At 42.4% G+C, this 18408-nt stretch overlaps 1 protein-coding gene across 1 annotated transcript in view; it reads right to left on the bottom strand.

Annotated features, from left to right (window-relative positions):
• The window catches only part of MAPK8IP3 (mitogen-activated protein kinase 8 interacting protein 3), a 248606-nt gene that overhangs the window by 168262 nt on the left and 61936 nt on the right, over window positions 1–18408 (bottom strand). The window contains exon 4 of the mRNA XM_053695247.1: window positions 17511–17602. Within this exon, the coding sequence (XP_053551222.1) occupies window positions 17511–17602 (92 nt within the window). The remainder of the gene's footprint in view (window positions 1–17510; window positions 17603–18408) is intronic.

Here is an 18408-nt window from a genome sequence, read left to right as displayed (position 1 = left end):
CTCTTGCTTAGAGGACGTAGCACCTTGGGCTGGTCCGTTTCTACGAAAGGGACGAAAATTAGGTTTATTTTTTGCCTTGAAAGGCCGATCCTGAGGAAGGGCGTGGCCCTTACCCCCAGTGATATCAGAGATAATCTCTTTCAAGTCAGGGCCAAACAGCGTTTTCCCCTTGAAAGGAATGTTAAGTAGCTTGTTCTTGGAAGACGCATCAGCCGACCAAGATTTCAACCAAAGCGCTCTGCGCGCCACAATAGCAAACCCAGAATTCTTAGCCGCTAACCTAGCCAATTGCAAAGTGGCGTCGAGGGTGAAAGAATTAGCCAATTTGAGAGCATTGATTCTGTCCATAATCTCCTCATAAGGAGGAGAATCACTATCGACCGCCTTTATCAGCTCATCGAACCAGAAACATGCGGCTGTAGCGACAGGGACAATGCATGAAATTGGTTGTAGAAGATAACCCTGCTGAACAAACATCTTTTTAAGCAAACCTTCTAATTTTTTATCCATAGGATCTTTGAAAGCACAACTATCCTCTATGGGTATAGTGGTGCGTTTGTTTAAAGTGGAAACCGCTCCCTCGACCTTGGGGACTGTCTGCCATAAGTCCTTTCTGGGGTCGACCATAGGAAACAATTTTTTAAATATGGGGGGAGGGACGAAAGGAATACCTGGCCTCTCCCATTCTTTATTAACAATGTCCGCCACCCGCTTGGGTATAGGAAAAGCTTCTGGGAGCCCCGGCACCTCTAGGAACTTGTCCATTTTACATAGTTTCTCTGGGATGACCAACTTGTCACAATCATCCAGAGTGGATAATACCTCCTTAAGCAGAATGCGGAGATGTTCCAACTTAAATTTAAATGCAATCACATCAGGTTCAGCCTGTTGAGAAATGTTCCCTGAATCAGTAATTTCTCCCTCAGACAAAACCTCCCTGGCCCCATCAGACTGGGTTAGGGGCCCTTCAGAGATATTAATATCAGCGTCGTCATGCTCTTCAGTATCTAAAACAGAGCAGCCGCGCTTACGCTGACAAGTGTTTATTTTGGCTAAAATGTTTTTGACAGAATTATCCATTACAGCCGTTAATTGTTGCATAGTAAGGAGTATTGGCGCGCTAGATGTACTAGGGGCCTCCTGAGTGGGCAAGACTCGTGTAGACGAAGGAGGGAATGATGCAGTACCATGCTTACTCCCCTCACTTGAGGAATCATCTTGGGCATCATTGTCATTATCACATAAATCACATTTATTTAAATGAATAGGAATTCTGGCTTCCCCACATTCAGAACACAGTCTATCTGGTAGTTCAGACATGTTAAACAGGCATAAACTTGATAACAAAGTACAAAAACGTTTTAAAATAAAACCGTTACTGTCACTTTAAATTTTAAACTGAACACACTTTATTACTGCAATTGCGAAAAAACATGAAGGAATTGTTCAAAATTTATCAAATTTTCACCACAGTGTCTTAAAGCCTTAAAAGTATTGCACACCAAATTTGGAAGCTTTAACCCTTAAAATAACGGAACCGGAGCCGTTTTAAACTTTAACCCCTTTACAGTCCCTGGTATCTGCTTTGCTGAGACCCAACCAAGCCCAAAGGGGAATACGATACCAAATGACGCCTTCAGAAAGTCTTTTCTAAGTATCAGAGCTCCTCTCACATGCGACTGCATGCCATGCCTCTCAAAACAAGTGCGCCACACCGGCGCGAAAATGAGGCTCTGCTTATGCTTTGGGAAAGCCCCTAAGGAATAAGGTGTCTAATACAGTGCCTGCCGATATTATTATATCAAAATACCCAGATAAAATGATTCCTCAAGGCTAAATATGTGTTAATAATGAATCGATTTAGCCCAGAAAAAGTCTACAGTCTTAATAAGCCCTTGTGAAGCCCTTATTTACGATCGTAATAAACATGGCTTACCGGATCCCATAGGGAAAATGACAGCTTCCAGCATTACATCGTCTTGTTAGAATGTGTCATACCTCAAGCAGCAAGAGACTGCACACTGTTCCCCCAACTGAAGTTAATTGCTCTCAACAGTCCTGTGTGGAACAGCCATGGATTTTAGTTACGGTTGCTAAAATCATTTTCCTCATACAAACAGAAATCTTCATCTCTTTTCTGTTTCTGAGTAAATAGTACATACCAGCACTATTTCAAAATAACAAACTCTTGATTGAATAATAAAAACTACAATTAAACACTAAAAAACTCTAAGCCATCTCCGTGGAGATGTTGCCTGTACAACGGCAAAGAGAATGACTGGAGTAGGCGGAGCCTAGGAGGGATCATGTGACCAGCTTTGCTGGGCTCTTTGCCATTTCCTGTTGGGGAAGAGAATATTCCACAAGTAAGGATGACGCCGTGGACCGGACACACCTATGTTGGAGAAATCTACCACTCATTTTAAAGTCAGAGTATGTGACATTGCATTGTCTTTTTATTATTAACTTGCTGATTATGCAATTCTTTTTTTTTTATGGTCCTGTAACTAATAAGAGAACTCTAAAGTGGAACAATATCACAATAGCAGTGAATTTAAGATGAGAAGTCACTACAGTGGTTAATAACGCCATACAGATACAAACTAAACAAATAGCAAACAAGATGTGCTACATTCATGGATGCTTAAATGGACAGTGTACTCAAAAATATTATTGCCTGTAATGTATTCCTAATGATCCATTTACCCGCTGGAGTGTATTAAAATGTTTAAAAACCTTTACTTTACCTTTATTTTATAATTTGAAATATCCAATTTTGACTGTTATATCCCCACCTGTACTGAATATTTCAATACTTAAGTACTGGCTATAAACAAGCTATGTAAACATAACCAGCAGAAGAAATTACACTCCCAGTGAGGAGTGAGATAGATAATGTTCTAAAATGTTTATTTTCCATTGTTCTTTCTAAGTATTGTATATAGAGGGAAATAAGAAATGGAAGCATTTGAGTGATAAGATAAGGGATGTCTGATCTCTCTACAAGCTTAAACTATTTCTAATGACACAGTGAGTCCACGGATCATCATAATTACTGTTGGGAATATCACTCCTGGCCAGCAGGAGGAGGCAAAGAGCACCACAGCAAAGCTGTTAAATATCACTCCCCTACCCACAATTCCCCAGTCATTCTCTTTGCCTGTAGTGCAAGGAGGAGGTGAAGCTTAGGTGTCTGATGAGAAGTTTTCTTCAATCAAGATTTTATTATTTTAAAGCAGAGTAAACTTACTCTGATCTTTCCTGGGGTCTAGCCTTAGTCCACGTCAGTCTCTTCAGTAGGGCAGTGGTGGCTTTTGAGCACTTGGGAACTTGTGGGGTACAATCCTCACTGCATTTTCTCAAGAATCTGCTGCCCTATACAGAAAGCCTGAGAAGGTTTACTCAGTTTCTTTCTTTCTTCACAGGTCCATGTGAGGTGCTGCCAGGTGTCCTGCTGCCGGAGAGCATTTTCAGGTAAGTGCCATTTTAGTTTTCTTTTGCAAAGGAGAATACTGGCACTTGTTACAGCTAAGGGCTGTCTTATGAAAAATGGGACGTTATTTTTATAGACCTTCATGTTTAGGGTTTCTTTAATGGCAGTTTTGGGCTTCAGACTGTGAGGAGAGGGATTCATGGTGGCTCAATGAGTTATGTCTGTTACTACGGACTTTAACTTTTTTATTTTTAGGTCATAAAAATTACTCTGCTTTTAAGCAGTTTTCCGGCAGTTAGGGCTCTTTAACCGATAGGACCGCTCCGTATTTGAAAAGGGGAGGGTCCTTGTTGAAGCGGTTTTCTTTTGGCGCGCTTTCAGTGAGACTTAAGAGAGCTGCGTAGCTGTGACGTAGTAGTCGGCTGCTCCGATCTCCGTTTTCACTGCGCTGCTGTTTTCAAGTCCGGATAGTTTCTTCTGTGAGGGAAGTCGCTCCTCGAGCTGCAGGACAGGTAGGCACCTCAGTAAAGCTCCTGAGGTGAATAGGTTGCCTGAGGTTTTTTTTGTTTGTTACATTAACACACATTTCCACTTAAAGACACAGTACACTTTTATTTTTTATTTTGAAATAAATAATTTTTACACTTTATCCTTATTTTTGTTACATAAGATGGATCAAGAGGCCTTTCAAACCATTATCCCAGGCGAAGTTGCTGCTTGTCAGTTATGTTTTGATTCTCAGGTGGAACCCTCAGTTCCTTTTTGTTCCTCATGCATTGAGAGAACTTTAAGTTATAGAGAAAAAATATTTGACCATGAGCCACCATTATCCCAGGCAAATGCTGTTCAGGTGTCTCCTGTAGTAGATATGCCGCAGCTTTCTCCGCAAGCGTCCCAACCTTTTCAGTCTCCACATGCAGTGCCCTGCATTTCCTCTTGCAATCCGGTAGGATTTTCTTTACAGGACATTGCTACCCAGGTATCCTCTGCGGTATCTGATGCATTGTCAGCCTTTCCCATGCTGCAGGGAAGGCATCAAAATTAAACTTAAAGAATCAGTTAGTAAGGTTTCTGATCAAGTTGTGGCTACCCAGGGTGTCCTTTCTCAAAAGTCTGAGGAAGAAGACATGTCGGTAGCGTCTGAGGGTGAAATCTCAGATTCAGATAGTGTAATTCCTTCTTCTGATGCTGAATTGTATCCTTCAGATTTAAGCTAGAACACCTTCGCTTATTACTTAAGGAGGTTTTGGCTACTTTGGACGACTCCGACACGACTATCGTAATCAATCCTAAAAAGTCTAGTAAGCTGAACAAGTATTTTGATGTTCCCTCCGCGGTGGAGGTTTTTCCAGTACCAGACCGTGCTACAGAGATTGTTGCACAGGAGTGGGAGAGACCCGGTATTCCTTTTTCTCCATTAAGGAGTTGTGGCAGACGGTTCCTAAGGTAGAAGGAGCGATCTCCACTTTGGCTAAGAGGACAACTATTCCCATAAAGGATAATTGCTTTTTTAAGGATCCAATGGATAAGAAATTGGAGGCATTACTAAAAAAGATGTACGTTCACCAGGGTCTACAATGGCAGCCTGCGGTGTGTATTGCCACGGTGACCAGCGCTGCAGCTTACTGGTTCGATGCATCGTCCGAGTCTCTTCAGACGGATACTCCCCTTGAGGAGATCCAGGACAGGATTAAGGCCCTTAAGTTAGCCTGCGGTGTGTATTGCCACGGTGACCAGCGCTGCAGCTTACTGGTTCGATGCATCGTCTGAGTCTCTTAAGACGGATACTCTCCTTGAGGAGATCCAGGACAGGATTAAGGCCCTTAAGTTAGCCAACTCCTTTATTACTGATGCTTCCTTACAAGTCATTAAATTGGGAGCAAAAATGTCTGGTTTTGCAGTTTTAGCCCGCAGAGCCTTGTGGTTAAAGTCCTGGTCTGTGGATGTTTCATCTAAGTCCAAGCTTCTAGCGATCCCTTACAAGACCTTGTTTGGGCCCTGTTTGGCTGACATTATCTCAGATATTACTGGAGGGAAGGGTTCCTTTCTTCCTCAAGATAAAAAGAATAAAGCAGAAAGGACGTCAGAGTAATTTTCGTTCCTTTCGTAACTTTAGAGGCAAGGCTTCCTCTCCTTCCTCCAAGCAAGATCAAGCCAAGTCTTCCTGGAAGCCTAGCCAGTCTTGGAATAAGGGAAAACAATCTAAAAAGTCCACAGCTGACTCCAAATCAGCATGAAGGGTCGGCCCCCGATCCGGGAGTGGATCTAGTAGGGGGAAAACGCTCTCTTTTTTCTTAAGCCTGGATAAGAGATGTTCCGGATCCATGGGCGGTGGACATCATCTCCCAGGGATACAAAATATACTTCAAATCTTTTCCTCCCCAAGACAGGTTTCTCCTCTCCAGATTATCTGTAGACCAGATAAAAAGAGAGGCGTTCTTACATTGTGTCAAGGACCTTGCCGCCCTGGGAGTAATAGTTCCAGTTCCCATTCAGGAGAGGGGTCTGGGAATTTACTTGAATCTGTTTGTGGTTCCCAAAAAGGAGGGAACTTTTCAACCAATCCAAGTTCTAAAATGTTTAAACAAGTTTCTCAGAGTGCCATCCTTCAAGATGGAGACTATACGCTCCATTCTTCCTTTGGTACAAGAAGGTCAGTTCATGACAACCATAGACCTAAAGGATGCATACCTTCATGTTCCCATTCACAGGGACCATGACAAGTTTCTGAGATTCGCCTTCTTGGACAATCATTTTCAGCTTGTGGCCCTTCCATTCGGCCTCGCCACAGCCCCCAGAATTTTTTTAAAGGTTCTGGGGGCTCTTTTAGCTGTGCTTCGATCTCGGGGCATTGCAGTGGCACCTTATCTAGACGACATTCTGGTTCAGGCGCCATCTTTTCAACAAGCAGAATCTCATACAGAGATCTTGTTGTCTTTTTTTTGATCCCACGGATGGAAGGTGAATCGGAAAAAAGTTCTCTGGTTCCAGCTACAAGGGTCCTGTTTTTGGGGACCATAATAGACTCCCTGTTAATGAAGATTTTTCTGACGGAGGTCAGAAAAAGAAAGATTTTAGACTCTTGTCTTGCCCATCAGTCCTCTCCACGGCTGCCAGTGGCTCAATGTATGGAGGTAATCGGTCTGATGGTGGCTTCTATGGACATCATTCTGTTTGCTTGGTTCCATCTCAGACCTCTGCAGTTATGCATGCTCAGTCAATGGAACGGGGACTATACGGACCTTTCTCCGCGTACAGATCTAGATCAGGAGTCAATAGACACTCTTCCGTAGTGGCTTTCTCAGGACCATCTCTCCCAGGGAACTTGCTTCCGCAGACCCTCCTGGGTGATTGTGACCACGGATGCCAGCCTTTTGGGTTGGGGAGCAGTCTGGGGCTTGTTGAAGGCTCAAGGCCTATGGACTCGAAAGGAGTTGGCTCTGCCTATAAACATCCTGGAGCTGGGAGTGATCTTCAATGCTCTACTGGCCTGCTCTCAGTTCGCTTTAGCCCGGTTTATCAGGTTCCAATCTGACAACATAATCTCAGTGGCCTACATGAACCACCAGGGGGGAACTCGGAGTTCGTTGGCCATGTCAAAGGTGGCAGAAATTATTCAGTTGGTGGAGACCCACAACTGCTGTCTTTCTGCGATCCACATCCCAGGAGTGGACAATTGGGAAGCGGATTTTCTGAGCAGACAGACTTTTCATCCCGGGGAGTGGGAACTTCATCCGGATGTGTTTTCCAGCTTGACCCTCAAATGGGGGCGGCCGAATTTGGATCTCATGGCTTCTCGTCAGAATGCCAAACTCCCGAGATACGGCTCGAGGTCAAGGGATCCGCAGGCATTTCTGATAGATGCTCTGGCGGTTCCTTGGAACTTCAGTCTAGCATACCTGTTTCCTCCGTTTGCTCTCCTTCCAACAGTCATTGCTCAAATCAAGCAGGAGAGGGTGTCTGTAATTCTCATAGCCCCAGCGTGGCCTCGCAGGATTTGGTATGCAGACCAAGTGGAAATGTAATCTTTTCCACCTTGGAGACTCCCTCTGAGGAAGGACCTTCTATTTCAGGGTCCCTTCCTTCATCCAAATCTCGTTTCTCTGAAGCTGACTGCTTGTAGATTGAACGCTTAGTTTTATCTAAGCGTAGATTTGCAGAGTCGGTCATTGAGACCTTGATTCAGGCTAGTAAGCCTGTGACTCGCAGGATTTACCATAAGATCTGGCGTAAATACTTGTATTGGTGTGAATCCAAAGGATACTCTTGGAGTAGAGTAAGGATTCCTAGGATTTTGTCCTTTCTCCAGGATGGTCTGGAGAAGGGTTTGTCGGCAAGTACTCTAAAGGGTCAGATTTCGGCATTGTTATTTTGTTACATAAGCGCTTGGCGGATGTGCCAGACGTACAATCATTTTGTCAGGCCTTGGTCAGGATTTGGCCTGTGTGTAGTAGATTTTTTTTCTGACAAATTTCAAAGTTATTTCTATTTCCCTTCCCACTGCATCATGTGACAGCCATCAGCCAATTACAAATAATTGCACGTTTATTCTGTGTATTCTTGCACATGCTCAGTTGGAGCTGGTGACTCAAAAAGTGTAAATATAAAAAGACTGTGCACATTTTGTTAATGGAAGTAAAATGGAAAGTTGTTTAAAATTGCCTGCTCTATCTGAATCATGAAGTTTAATTTTCACTAGAGTGACCCTTTAAGGGTAAACCAATTTTATAGTACACTGTCCCTTTAAGATCATGTTCAAAATGCATTGAAGCTTGTATCAACTGTCTTTCCTAGCCTTACGTTAGTGAGCATTCCTGCCATTAATATATATAGCTCTCGTACAGCAAACTAATTGTAAAATATTTGCATTTCCGTTTTATTAGTTTGAAGCAGTCCTGCTAAACAAAATGAAAGGTTTCTTAAAAAACTCATAAAGGCAAACTAAAGGCTGGCTGTGGGCGCCCCACAGTGTTCTAGACACGCGGTTGGAAGAATACATAAAGACTTCCTGTGCTCATGTCTCCCTATTTAAAAGCTAATGAGGTTGTCTTTTTCTGTTTCTGCATATATTAGTGCAGACTGTTTTATGGAGTTTGCATTGTTGAAGGTTCTTTTTTGATGGCACTTTTTGATGCCAGCAGTGGCGTCTCTAGAAATTACTTCTGGGTGTACTTCTAGGAGGCAAGTGAAACAGGTAGATATACAAAGGATGCGCCTATGCCGGCAAAATCTCACTCTGGATATTAGTAATATGTCTCAATTTATAATGAAATCAATGAGCAAAAATGCTACTGGATAAAAAGCTTAGAAATCTCCAATTTAAAAGTATAAACACATAAATAAAATAGCTGAAAGGAGCAATTGAAAGTTCAATCATTTAATAGTAAATGGATAATAAGATAATAATAATAGTAGTTAGAAATATATAGAGCCCAAATATGTAGCGTCTATACTGGATGAATACAGATAATATAAATCCTAGATAGTATATATAAACACTGCAAGGTCTAATAGATATCTACTTTATGTAGTTTGTAATTGAAAGTCTGGTAAATGTGATCTTATTTGAGCTGGGTGATAAGATCACATTTACCAGACTTTGGATTACAAACTACAGTACAAAAAGTAGATATCTACTGCTGTATACCCTGGTGCTTTTAGCACCACATTGAACTAAAAATATATACACTAAATACGCATTTTTTTATTTCATTGGTGTATGTTTATTCTTTGGTGTGATTTTATTGTGTAAGACACCGTATTTTTTCTGAAAACTGTATAAGGGTGGCCACCTCCTTGGCGACACCACTGGATGTCGGCATCCTCATTATATGCAAGACAGATGCAGCACCATTAATAATAATGGAGCTCATCTCACAACATATAGCTATGACTAGGTATAGTACACATATACTTGAATCACACTATTTTTTCGAGTTGTGAGGCTGCACCATGTTTCTTCAACAAAAAATTAGCTTCACAAACAAGTCTTATTGAATCTAGGCCAATGGCTTCTTTCATATGTGACTGTATAGAGAGCTTCATACCAAATTTAAATGTGACATGTTAGGAAGTTATATAAAAAGACTTAATTCTTAAAGTAATAATAATAACAAGTATTTATATAGCGCCTTTCTCCCAGTGGGACTCAAAGTGCTTCTGGGAATTAACCAAATCGGCAGCTGAATAGTAATAGTTGTTATTATTACCCAATTTAATGGTACTCATTTTATCGACCTCGGAAGGATGAGTGGCTGAGTCGGCCCTGCCGGGAATTGAACCTGTCACCTTGGATCTTTTAAACAGGTTTTTTTGTAGTCAGGGCATTTACCAACTAAGCTAAATTCATGGTCCTAGGGAGAACTGTATTTAAAGAGATAGCAATTGTTAAATGATAGTCCATATTAAAGGGACAGTCAACACCCAACACAACTTAATCCCATCCCTTAGATTAGCAAAAGAAGATGCGCCTGCACTGCCTCCGATGTTCCATACCTCTAATGTTGTATTAGTAATCGTTCAAAATACATACGCTATTCTCCTGCTGATATGGCCGCCAAACCCCTCCCCCTCCTCCTTCATCCCCTTCTCTATGGAATTTCATGCTCATTCATGTAGGGAACGGTGACGCTGTTTTTTTTGCTAATGCGCATGCGCATTTTAATTGCTGTCCACTCGCAAGCAGAAATAGGAAGTGAAGCTGCGAATCGCGGTGAACGAGTGTTAAGAATCCAACCGAGGAATCTTTTCTGATTGGCGGATGGGTTAAAAGCAAAAGTTACTACGTAACGGTGGGGGGAGTTTGGCGGCCATATCTAAAGGAGACTAACGTATGTATTTTGAACGATTACTATTCCAACATTAGAGGTATGGATCATCGGAGGCAGTGCAGGCGCATCTTCTTTTGCTGATCTAAGGGATGGGATTAAGTTGTGTCGGGTGTTGACTGTCCCTTTAAAGATAGCACCAAGGAATGCATATCAGGCCCAGTAAAAGTGACCCGAGCAAATTCTAATGATATATTTTAGATTTTACTTACTTCCCTTTATGCCCTTCAGTCAGAAGTTTTTTTTTTCACTTCTGATGTGGAAGGCTGTATAGCCAATCACAAGGCATATTTCAGGCCCCCAAGGCAGCAGAACATTTCCCCTTAGACTGGTTAAGGACCAAAACTATGTACGAGTAACTTGTCTAAGATAAAACCTGCTGCTGAAGCAGAGGCCCCAGGAGTCATGTTTGCTATCTGTCAATGGGGCGGGTATCATGTGTTTGTTATTGGCTGTTCCACCTGTCGCATCAGAGTTGACGGAGGGGTGGCCAAGGGACTAAGTAAAACGGGACCTACTGGGGCCTAAAATATATATCATTAATATTGGCTTTGGTCATATTTGGGGCCGTAGTTAACACTCCTGCTCTAGTGTTAACTCCGCTAGAAGCTTTGTGAGTGCTTTAGGTAGTGCTCGTACTACAAGTTGAAAGTAGACTGTTTTCGTTTGCGTGCTAACCCAACGCACGTAAAAAGCCTAACATAGATCTTTAGACAGGTATATGTATGTATCTCTATGTTAAAGCCCTTTGCCTGCCTTTTTTTCTAACACCTGAGACATTATAGCTTTGAGCCCTTGTAACTTTTTTGTGCATTTTTTTTTTTGCACTAACACCTGCAATAAATCACTTTTCGTTGCGCGTAATTGTTAGCGCTCCACACGTAATGTAGCCCTTAATGGGAACAACATGCACTACTAGTAAAATATTAAAAAACAAAATTTATGCTTACCTGATAAATTCCTTTCTCCTGTAGTGTAGTCAGTCCACGGGTCATCCATTACTTATGGGATTATATCTCCTCCCTAACAGGAAGTGCAAGAGGATCACCCAAGCAGAGCTGCTATATAGCTCCTCCCCTCTACGTCATACCCAGTCATTCGACCGAAACCAAACGAGAAAGGAGAAACTATAGGGTGCAGTGGTGACTGGAGTTTAATTTAAAATTTAGGCCTGCCATAAAAAACAGGGCGGGCCGTGGACTGACTACACTACAGGAGAAAGGAATTTATCAGGTAAGCATAAATTTTGTTTTCTCCTGTTAAGTGTAGTCAGTCCACGGGTCATCCATTACTTATGGGATACCAATACCAAAGCTAAAAGTACACGGATGACGGGAGGGACAGGCAGGATCTTTACACGGAAGGAACCACTGCCTGAAGAACCTTTCTCCCAAAAACAGCCTCCGAAGAAGCAAAAGTGTCAAATTTGGAAAATTTGGAAAAAGTGTGAAGTGAAGACCAAGTTGCAGCCTTGCAAATCTGTTCAACAGAGGCCTCATTCTTAAAGGCCCAAGTGGAAGCCACAGCTCTAGTAGAATGAGCTGTAATTCTTTCAGGAGGCTGCTGTCCAGCAGTCTCATAGGCTAAACGTATTATGCTACGAAGCCAGAAAGAGAGAGAGGTAGCAGAAGCGTTTTGACCTCTCCTCTGTCCAGAATAAACGAAAAACAGGGAAGAAGTTTGGCGAAAATCTTTAGTTGCCTGTAAATAAAATTTCAGGGCACGGACGACGTCCAGATTGTGCAGAAGTCGTTCCTTCTTTGAAGAAGGGTTAGGACACAATGATGGAACAACAATCTCTTGATTGATATTCCTGTTAGTGACTACCTTAGGTAAGAACCCAGGTTTAGTACGCAGAACTACCTTGTCTGAATGAAAAATCAGATAAGGAGAATCACAATGTAAGGCCGATAACTCAGAGACTCTTCGAGCCGAGGAAATAGCCATTAAAAACAGAACTTTCCAAGATAACAGCTTGATATCAATGGAATGAAGGGGTTCAAACGGAACACCCTGTAAAACGTTAAGAACTAAGTTTAAGCTCCACGGAGGAGCAACAGTCTTAAACACAGGCTTAATCCTGGCCAAAGCCTGACAAAAAGCCTGAACGTCTGGAACTTCTGACAGACGTTTGTGTAAAAGGATGGACAGAGCTGAGATCTGTCCCTTTAAAGAACTAGCAGATAAACCCTTTTCTAAACCTTCTTGTAGAAAAGACAATATCCTAGGAATCCTAACCTTACTCCATGAGTAACTCTTGGATTCGCACCAATGCAAGTATTTACGCCATATTTTATATTAAATTTTCCTGGTAACAGGTTTCCTAGCCTGTATTAAGGTATCAATTACTGACTCCGAAAATCCACGCTTTGATAAAATCAAGCGTTCAATCTCCATGCAGTCAGCCTCAGAGAAATTAGATTTTGATGTTTGAAAGGACCCTGAATCAGAAGGTCCTGTCTCAGAGGCAGAGACCAAGGTGGACAGGATGACATGTCCACTAGATCTGCATACCAGGTCCTGCGTGGCCACGCAGGCGCTATTAGAATCACCAATGCTCTCTCCTGTTTGATCCTGGCAATCAATCGAGGAAGCATCGGGAAGGGTGGAAACACATAAGCCATGTTGAAGACCCAAGGTGCTGTCAGAGCATCTATCAGAACCGCTCCCGGGTCCCTGGACCTGGACCCGTAACAAGGAAGCTTGGCGTTCTGGCGAGACGCCATGAGATCCAGATCTGGTTTGCCCCAACGCCGAAGTATTTGGGCAAAGACCTCCGGATGAAGTTCCCACTCCCCCGGATGAAAAGTCTGGCGACTTAGGAAATCCGCCTCCCAGTTCTCCACGCCTGGGATGTGGATCGCTGATAGGTGGCAAGAGTGAGACTCTGCCCAGTGAATTATCTTTGAGACTTCCATCATCGCTAGGGAACTCCTTGTCCCTCCCTGATGGTTGATGTAAGCCACAGTCGTGATGTTGTCCGACTGAAACCTGATGAACCTCAGAGTTGCTAACTGAGGCCAAGCCAGAAGGGCATTGAAAACTGCTCTTAATTCCAGAATGTTTATTGGAAGGAGACTCTCCTCCTGAGTCCATGATCCCTGAGTCTTCAGGGAATTCCAGACAGCGCCCCAACCTAGCAGGCTGGCGTCTGTTGTTACAATCGTCCAATCTGGTCTGCTGAAGGGCATCCCCTTGGACAGATGTGGCCGAGAGAGCCACCATAGAAGAGAATTTCTGGTCTCTTGATCCAGATTCAGCATAGGGGACAAATCTGAGTAATCCCCATTCCACTGACTTAGCATGCACAATTGCAGTGGTCTGAGATGCAGGCGTGCAAAGGGTACTATGTCCATTGCCGCTACCATTAAGCCGATTACCTCCATGCATTGAGCCACTGACGGGTGTGGAATGGAATGAAGGACACGGCAAGCATTTAGGAGTTTTGTTAACCTGTCCTCTGTCAGGTAAATTTTCATTTCTACAGAATCTATAAGAGTCCCTAAGAAGGGAACTCTTGTGAGTAGCAATAGAGAACTCTTTTCTTCGTTCACCTTCCACCCATGTGACCTTAGAAATGCCAGCACTAACTCTGTATGAGACTTGGCAGCTTGGAAACTTGACGCTTGTATCAGAATGTCGTCTAGGTACGGAGCTACCGATATTCCTCGCGGTCTTAGTACCGCCAGAAGAGAACCCAGAACCTTTGTAAAGATTCTTGGAGCAGTAGCTAACCCGAAGGGAAGAGCTACAAACTGGAAATGCCTGTTTAGGAAGGCAAACCTTAGGTACCGGTAATGATCTTTGTGAATCGGTATGTGAAGGTAGGCATCCTTTAAATCCACTGTGGTCATGTACTGACCCTTTTGGATCATAGGTAAGATTGTCCGAATAGTTTCCATTTTGAACGATGGAACTCTTAGGAATTTGTTTAGGATCTTTAAGTCCAAGATTGGTCTGAAGGTTCCTTCTTTCTTGGGAACCACAAACAGATTTGAGTAAAACCCTTGTCCGTGTTCCGACCGCGGAACCGGGTGGATCACTCCCATTAGTAAAAGATCTTGTACACAGCGTAGAAACGCCTCTTTCTTTATCTGGTTTGCTGACAACCTTGAAAGATGAAATCTCCCTTTTGGAGGAGAAGCTTTTAAGTCCAGAAGATATCCCTGAGATATGATCTCTAACGCCCAGGGATCCTGGACATCTCTTGCCCAAGCCTGGGCGAAGAGAGAAAGTCTGCCCCCCACTAGATCCGTTTCCGGATTGGGGGCCCTCACTTCATGCTGTCTTAGGGGCAGCAGCAGGTTTTCTGGCCTGCTTGCCCTTGTTCCAGGTCTGGTTAGGTTTCCAGCCCTGTCTGTAGCGAGCAACAGTTCCTTCCTGTTTTGGAGCGGAGGAAGTTGATGCTGCTCCTGCCTTGAAGTTACGAAAGGCACGAAAATTAGACTGTCTAGCCCTTGGTTTGGCTCTGTCTTGAGGCAGGGCATGGCCCTTACCTCCAGTAATGTCAGCGATAATTTCTTTCAAACCGGGCCCGAATAATGTCTGCCCTTTGAAAGGTATGTTAAGCAATTTAGATTTAGAAGTCACATCGGCTGACCAGGATTTAAGCCACAGCGCCCTGCGCGCTTGAATGGCGAATCCGGAGTTCTTAGCCGTAAGTTTAGTTAAGTGTACTACGGCATCAGAAATAAATGAATTAGCTAGCTTAAGGACTCTAAGCTTGTCTGTAATCTCATCCAACGGAGCTGAGCTAATGGTCTCTTCCAGAGACTCAAACCAGAATGCCGCCGCAGCCGTGACAGGCGCAATGCATGCAAGGGGTTGCAATATAAAACCTTGTTGAACAAACATTTTCTTAAGGTAACCCTCTAACTTTTTATCCATTGGATCTGAAAAAGCACAGCTATCCTCCACCGGGATAGTGGTGCGCTTAGCCAGAGTAGAAACTGCTCCCTCCACCTTAGGAACCGTCTGCCATAAGTCCCGTGTGGTGGCGTCTATTGGAAACATTTTCCTAAATATAGGAGGGGGTGAAAAAGGCACACCGGGTCTATCCCACTCCTTGTTAACAATTTCTGTAAGCCTTTTAGGTATAGGAAAAACGTCAGTACACGTCGGTACCGCAAAATATTTATCCAGCCTACATATTTTCTCTGGAATTGCAACCGTGTTACAATCATTCAGAGCCGCTAATACCTCCCCTAGTAACACACGGAGGTTCTCAAGCTTAAATTTAAAATTTGAAATGTCTGAATCCAGTTTATTTGGATCAGATCCGTCACCCACAGAATGAAGCTCTCCGTCCTCATGTTCTGCAAATTGTGACGCAGTATCAGACATGGCCCTATTATTATCAGCGCACTCTGTTCTCACCCCAGAGTGGTCGCGTTTACCCCTAAGTTCTGGCAATTTAGATAAAACTTCAGTCATAACATTAGCCATGTCTTGCAAAGTGATTTGTAAGGGCCGCCCTGATGTACTTGGCGCCACAATATCACGCACCTCCTGAGCGGGAGATGCAGGTACTGACACGTGAGGAGAGTTAGTCGGCATAACTTCCCCCTCGTTGTCTGGTGAAATTTTCTTTACATGTACAGATTGGCTTTTATTTAAAGTAGCATCAATGCAATTAGTACACAAATTTCTATTGGGCTCCACATTGGCCTTTGAACATATTGCACAAAGAGATTCCTCTGTGTCAGACATGTTTAAACAAACTAGCAATTAGACTAGCAAGCTTGGAAAATACTTTTCAAAGAAATTTACAAGCAATATAAAAAACGTTACTGTGCCTTTAAGAAGCACACAAAACTGTCACAGTTGAAATAACAATGAACCAGATTAGTTATAGCAACCAAATTTTCACAGTAAATGCATTAAGTTAGCAAAGGATTGCACCCACCAGCAAATGGATGATTAACCCCTTAGTACCCAAAAACGGATAACAATTTAAAATATAAGCGTTTTTATCACAGTCAAAGCACAGTCTCACAGGTCTGCTGTGAGTGATTACCTCCCTCAAAACTAGTTTTGGAGACCCCTGGGCTCTGTAGAGACGTCCTGGATCATGCAGGAAGAAATAGGAAGACTGTGACTGAATTTTTACTGCGCAATAAAGCGCCAAAATAGGCCCCTCCCACTCATAATACAACAGTGGGGAAGCTCAGTAAACTGATTTTATTCATAAAAAAACGACAGCCATGTGGAAAAATAATGCCCATAAAGTTTTATCACCAAGTACCTCAGAGAAAACGATTAACATGCCAGTAAACGTTTTAAATATAAAATTATGAAATGTTATTAAAAAGCCTGCTGCTAGTCGCTTTCACTGCAGAATAGGCTATAAGTTATATGTATACAGTATTTTCTTAGTGAAGTGCCATTCCCCAGAAATACCTCAGTGTAAACATACATACATATCAGCCTGATACCAGTCGCTACTACTGCATTTAAGGCTGTACTTACATTACATCGGTATTAGCAGTATTTTCTCAGTCAATTCCATTCCTTAGAAAATAATATACTGCAACATCCCTCCTTGCAGGTGAACCCTGCCCGCTGTCCCCTGTTCTGAAGTTACCTCGCTCCTTAGAATGGCCGAGAACAGCAAATGGATCTTAGTTACGACCGCTAAGATCATACACAAACTCAGGTAGATTCTTCTTCTAATGCTGCCTGAGAAAAAACAACACACTCCGGTGCTGTTTAAAATAACAAACTTTTGATTGAAGAAATAAAAACTAAGTTTAACAACCACAGTCCTCTCACACGTCCTATCTATTAGTTAGGTGCAAGAGAATGACTGGGTATGACGTAGAGGGGAGGAGCTATATAGCAGCTCTGCTTGGGTGATCCTCTTGCACTTCCTGTTAGGGAGGAGATATAATCCCATAAGTAATGGATGACCCGTGGACTGACTACACTTAACAGGAGAAATACGTAATATAATTTTATCAACATGTATTGTCCTTTTAAGGGATAATGATTTTATAAAATAAAAACAATATAAAATAACAGAGAAGTATTTTAACATATAAAACAATTCAAATATTTAGTCATAGGCACACAAATTATATGCATCTATATTTTTCATTCATCTCTATTTATCTCACAATCCTATAATCCGAGTGAGTCCCAAACCTTTTACTGAACAGACACACATTATATTATAAATATTTTACTTTCAAATTTCACGACAAAAACAATAATTTGGGCACTTCAGAGCCTAAACAATATTATCACTATACCTGCGGCCAGTGCCACCGCTCTCTGATTGGCTGTTCCCGGCCACCTGCTGCAGCTTGGAGCGTTCAATATGTTCCACATAGGTCTGGATCATCTTGTGATACAAAAGCAAAGTGTCAGTTACATGATGGCTTACAAGTGGAGCTCACAAAGGTAGGAAATTAAAAAGGTCTTTACTTTTCTTTTCTTGTGTGTGTGGCCTTAATATATATAATAATAATTGGATACTTGTATAGCGCACAACCTCAAACTTAATCGACTTGCAGCACTGATAACAGGTATTATTATTACCCAACTTAATGGTACTCATTTTACCGACCTCGGAAGGATGAAAGGCTGAGTGGACCTTGCCGGGATCGAACCTGCAACCCTTGGGTTGCCACAGATCTCTGTAACAGTGCATATATAATTATTAGTTCAAAGAATATCCTTAAGTGCATAGTTTTGTGCCATACAGCAAAAAAGTGTGCTCTGTTTGCTTTGTATGGGACAGCATCTGATTGACTGTACCACCCACCCAATCAAAAATGAGAAATATTGCTCATAGCAAATGGAGGCCTTGGGACAAAGATAAACTCTTATTCACAATGATATAAAACTATGCTTTGCACAATTATTTTTTAATACCTAAGCTAATTATACTATCTGCATATTTCAGTGTTTTTAATGCAATGAATAAATGTAAAACATTTATTGGATATTTAATATATGATAAAACTTTATGGCATTTAAAAGAATTTAAAAAAATGTAATCCGGCAAGAAACTGATTGTATATAAAGCTGTTGAAAGAGCACCCGTTTAAATGGGCCGGGATCTCTCAATCCCACCTCCTACTGGGGAGGGGGGGGGGGGTAATTTCTACTATTGCATCTTGTTTGCATAGTATTTCTATGCCCATA

This window comes from Bombina bombina, chromosome 11 (genome assembly GCF_027579735.1).
Source record: "Bombina bombina isolate aBomBom1 chromosome 11, aBomBom1.pri, whole genome shotgun sequence".
In the NCBI taxonomy this organism is placed as follows: domain Eukaryota; kingdom Metazoa; phylum Chordata; class Amphibia; order Anura; family Bombinatoridae; genus Bombina; species Bombina bombina.
The sequence above is the reverse complement of the archived record's forward strand: the minus strand, read 5'-3'. Positions and strand labels throughout refer to the sequence as shown.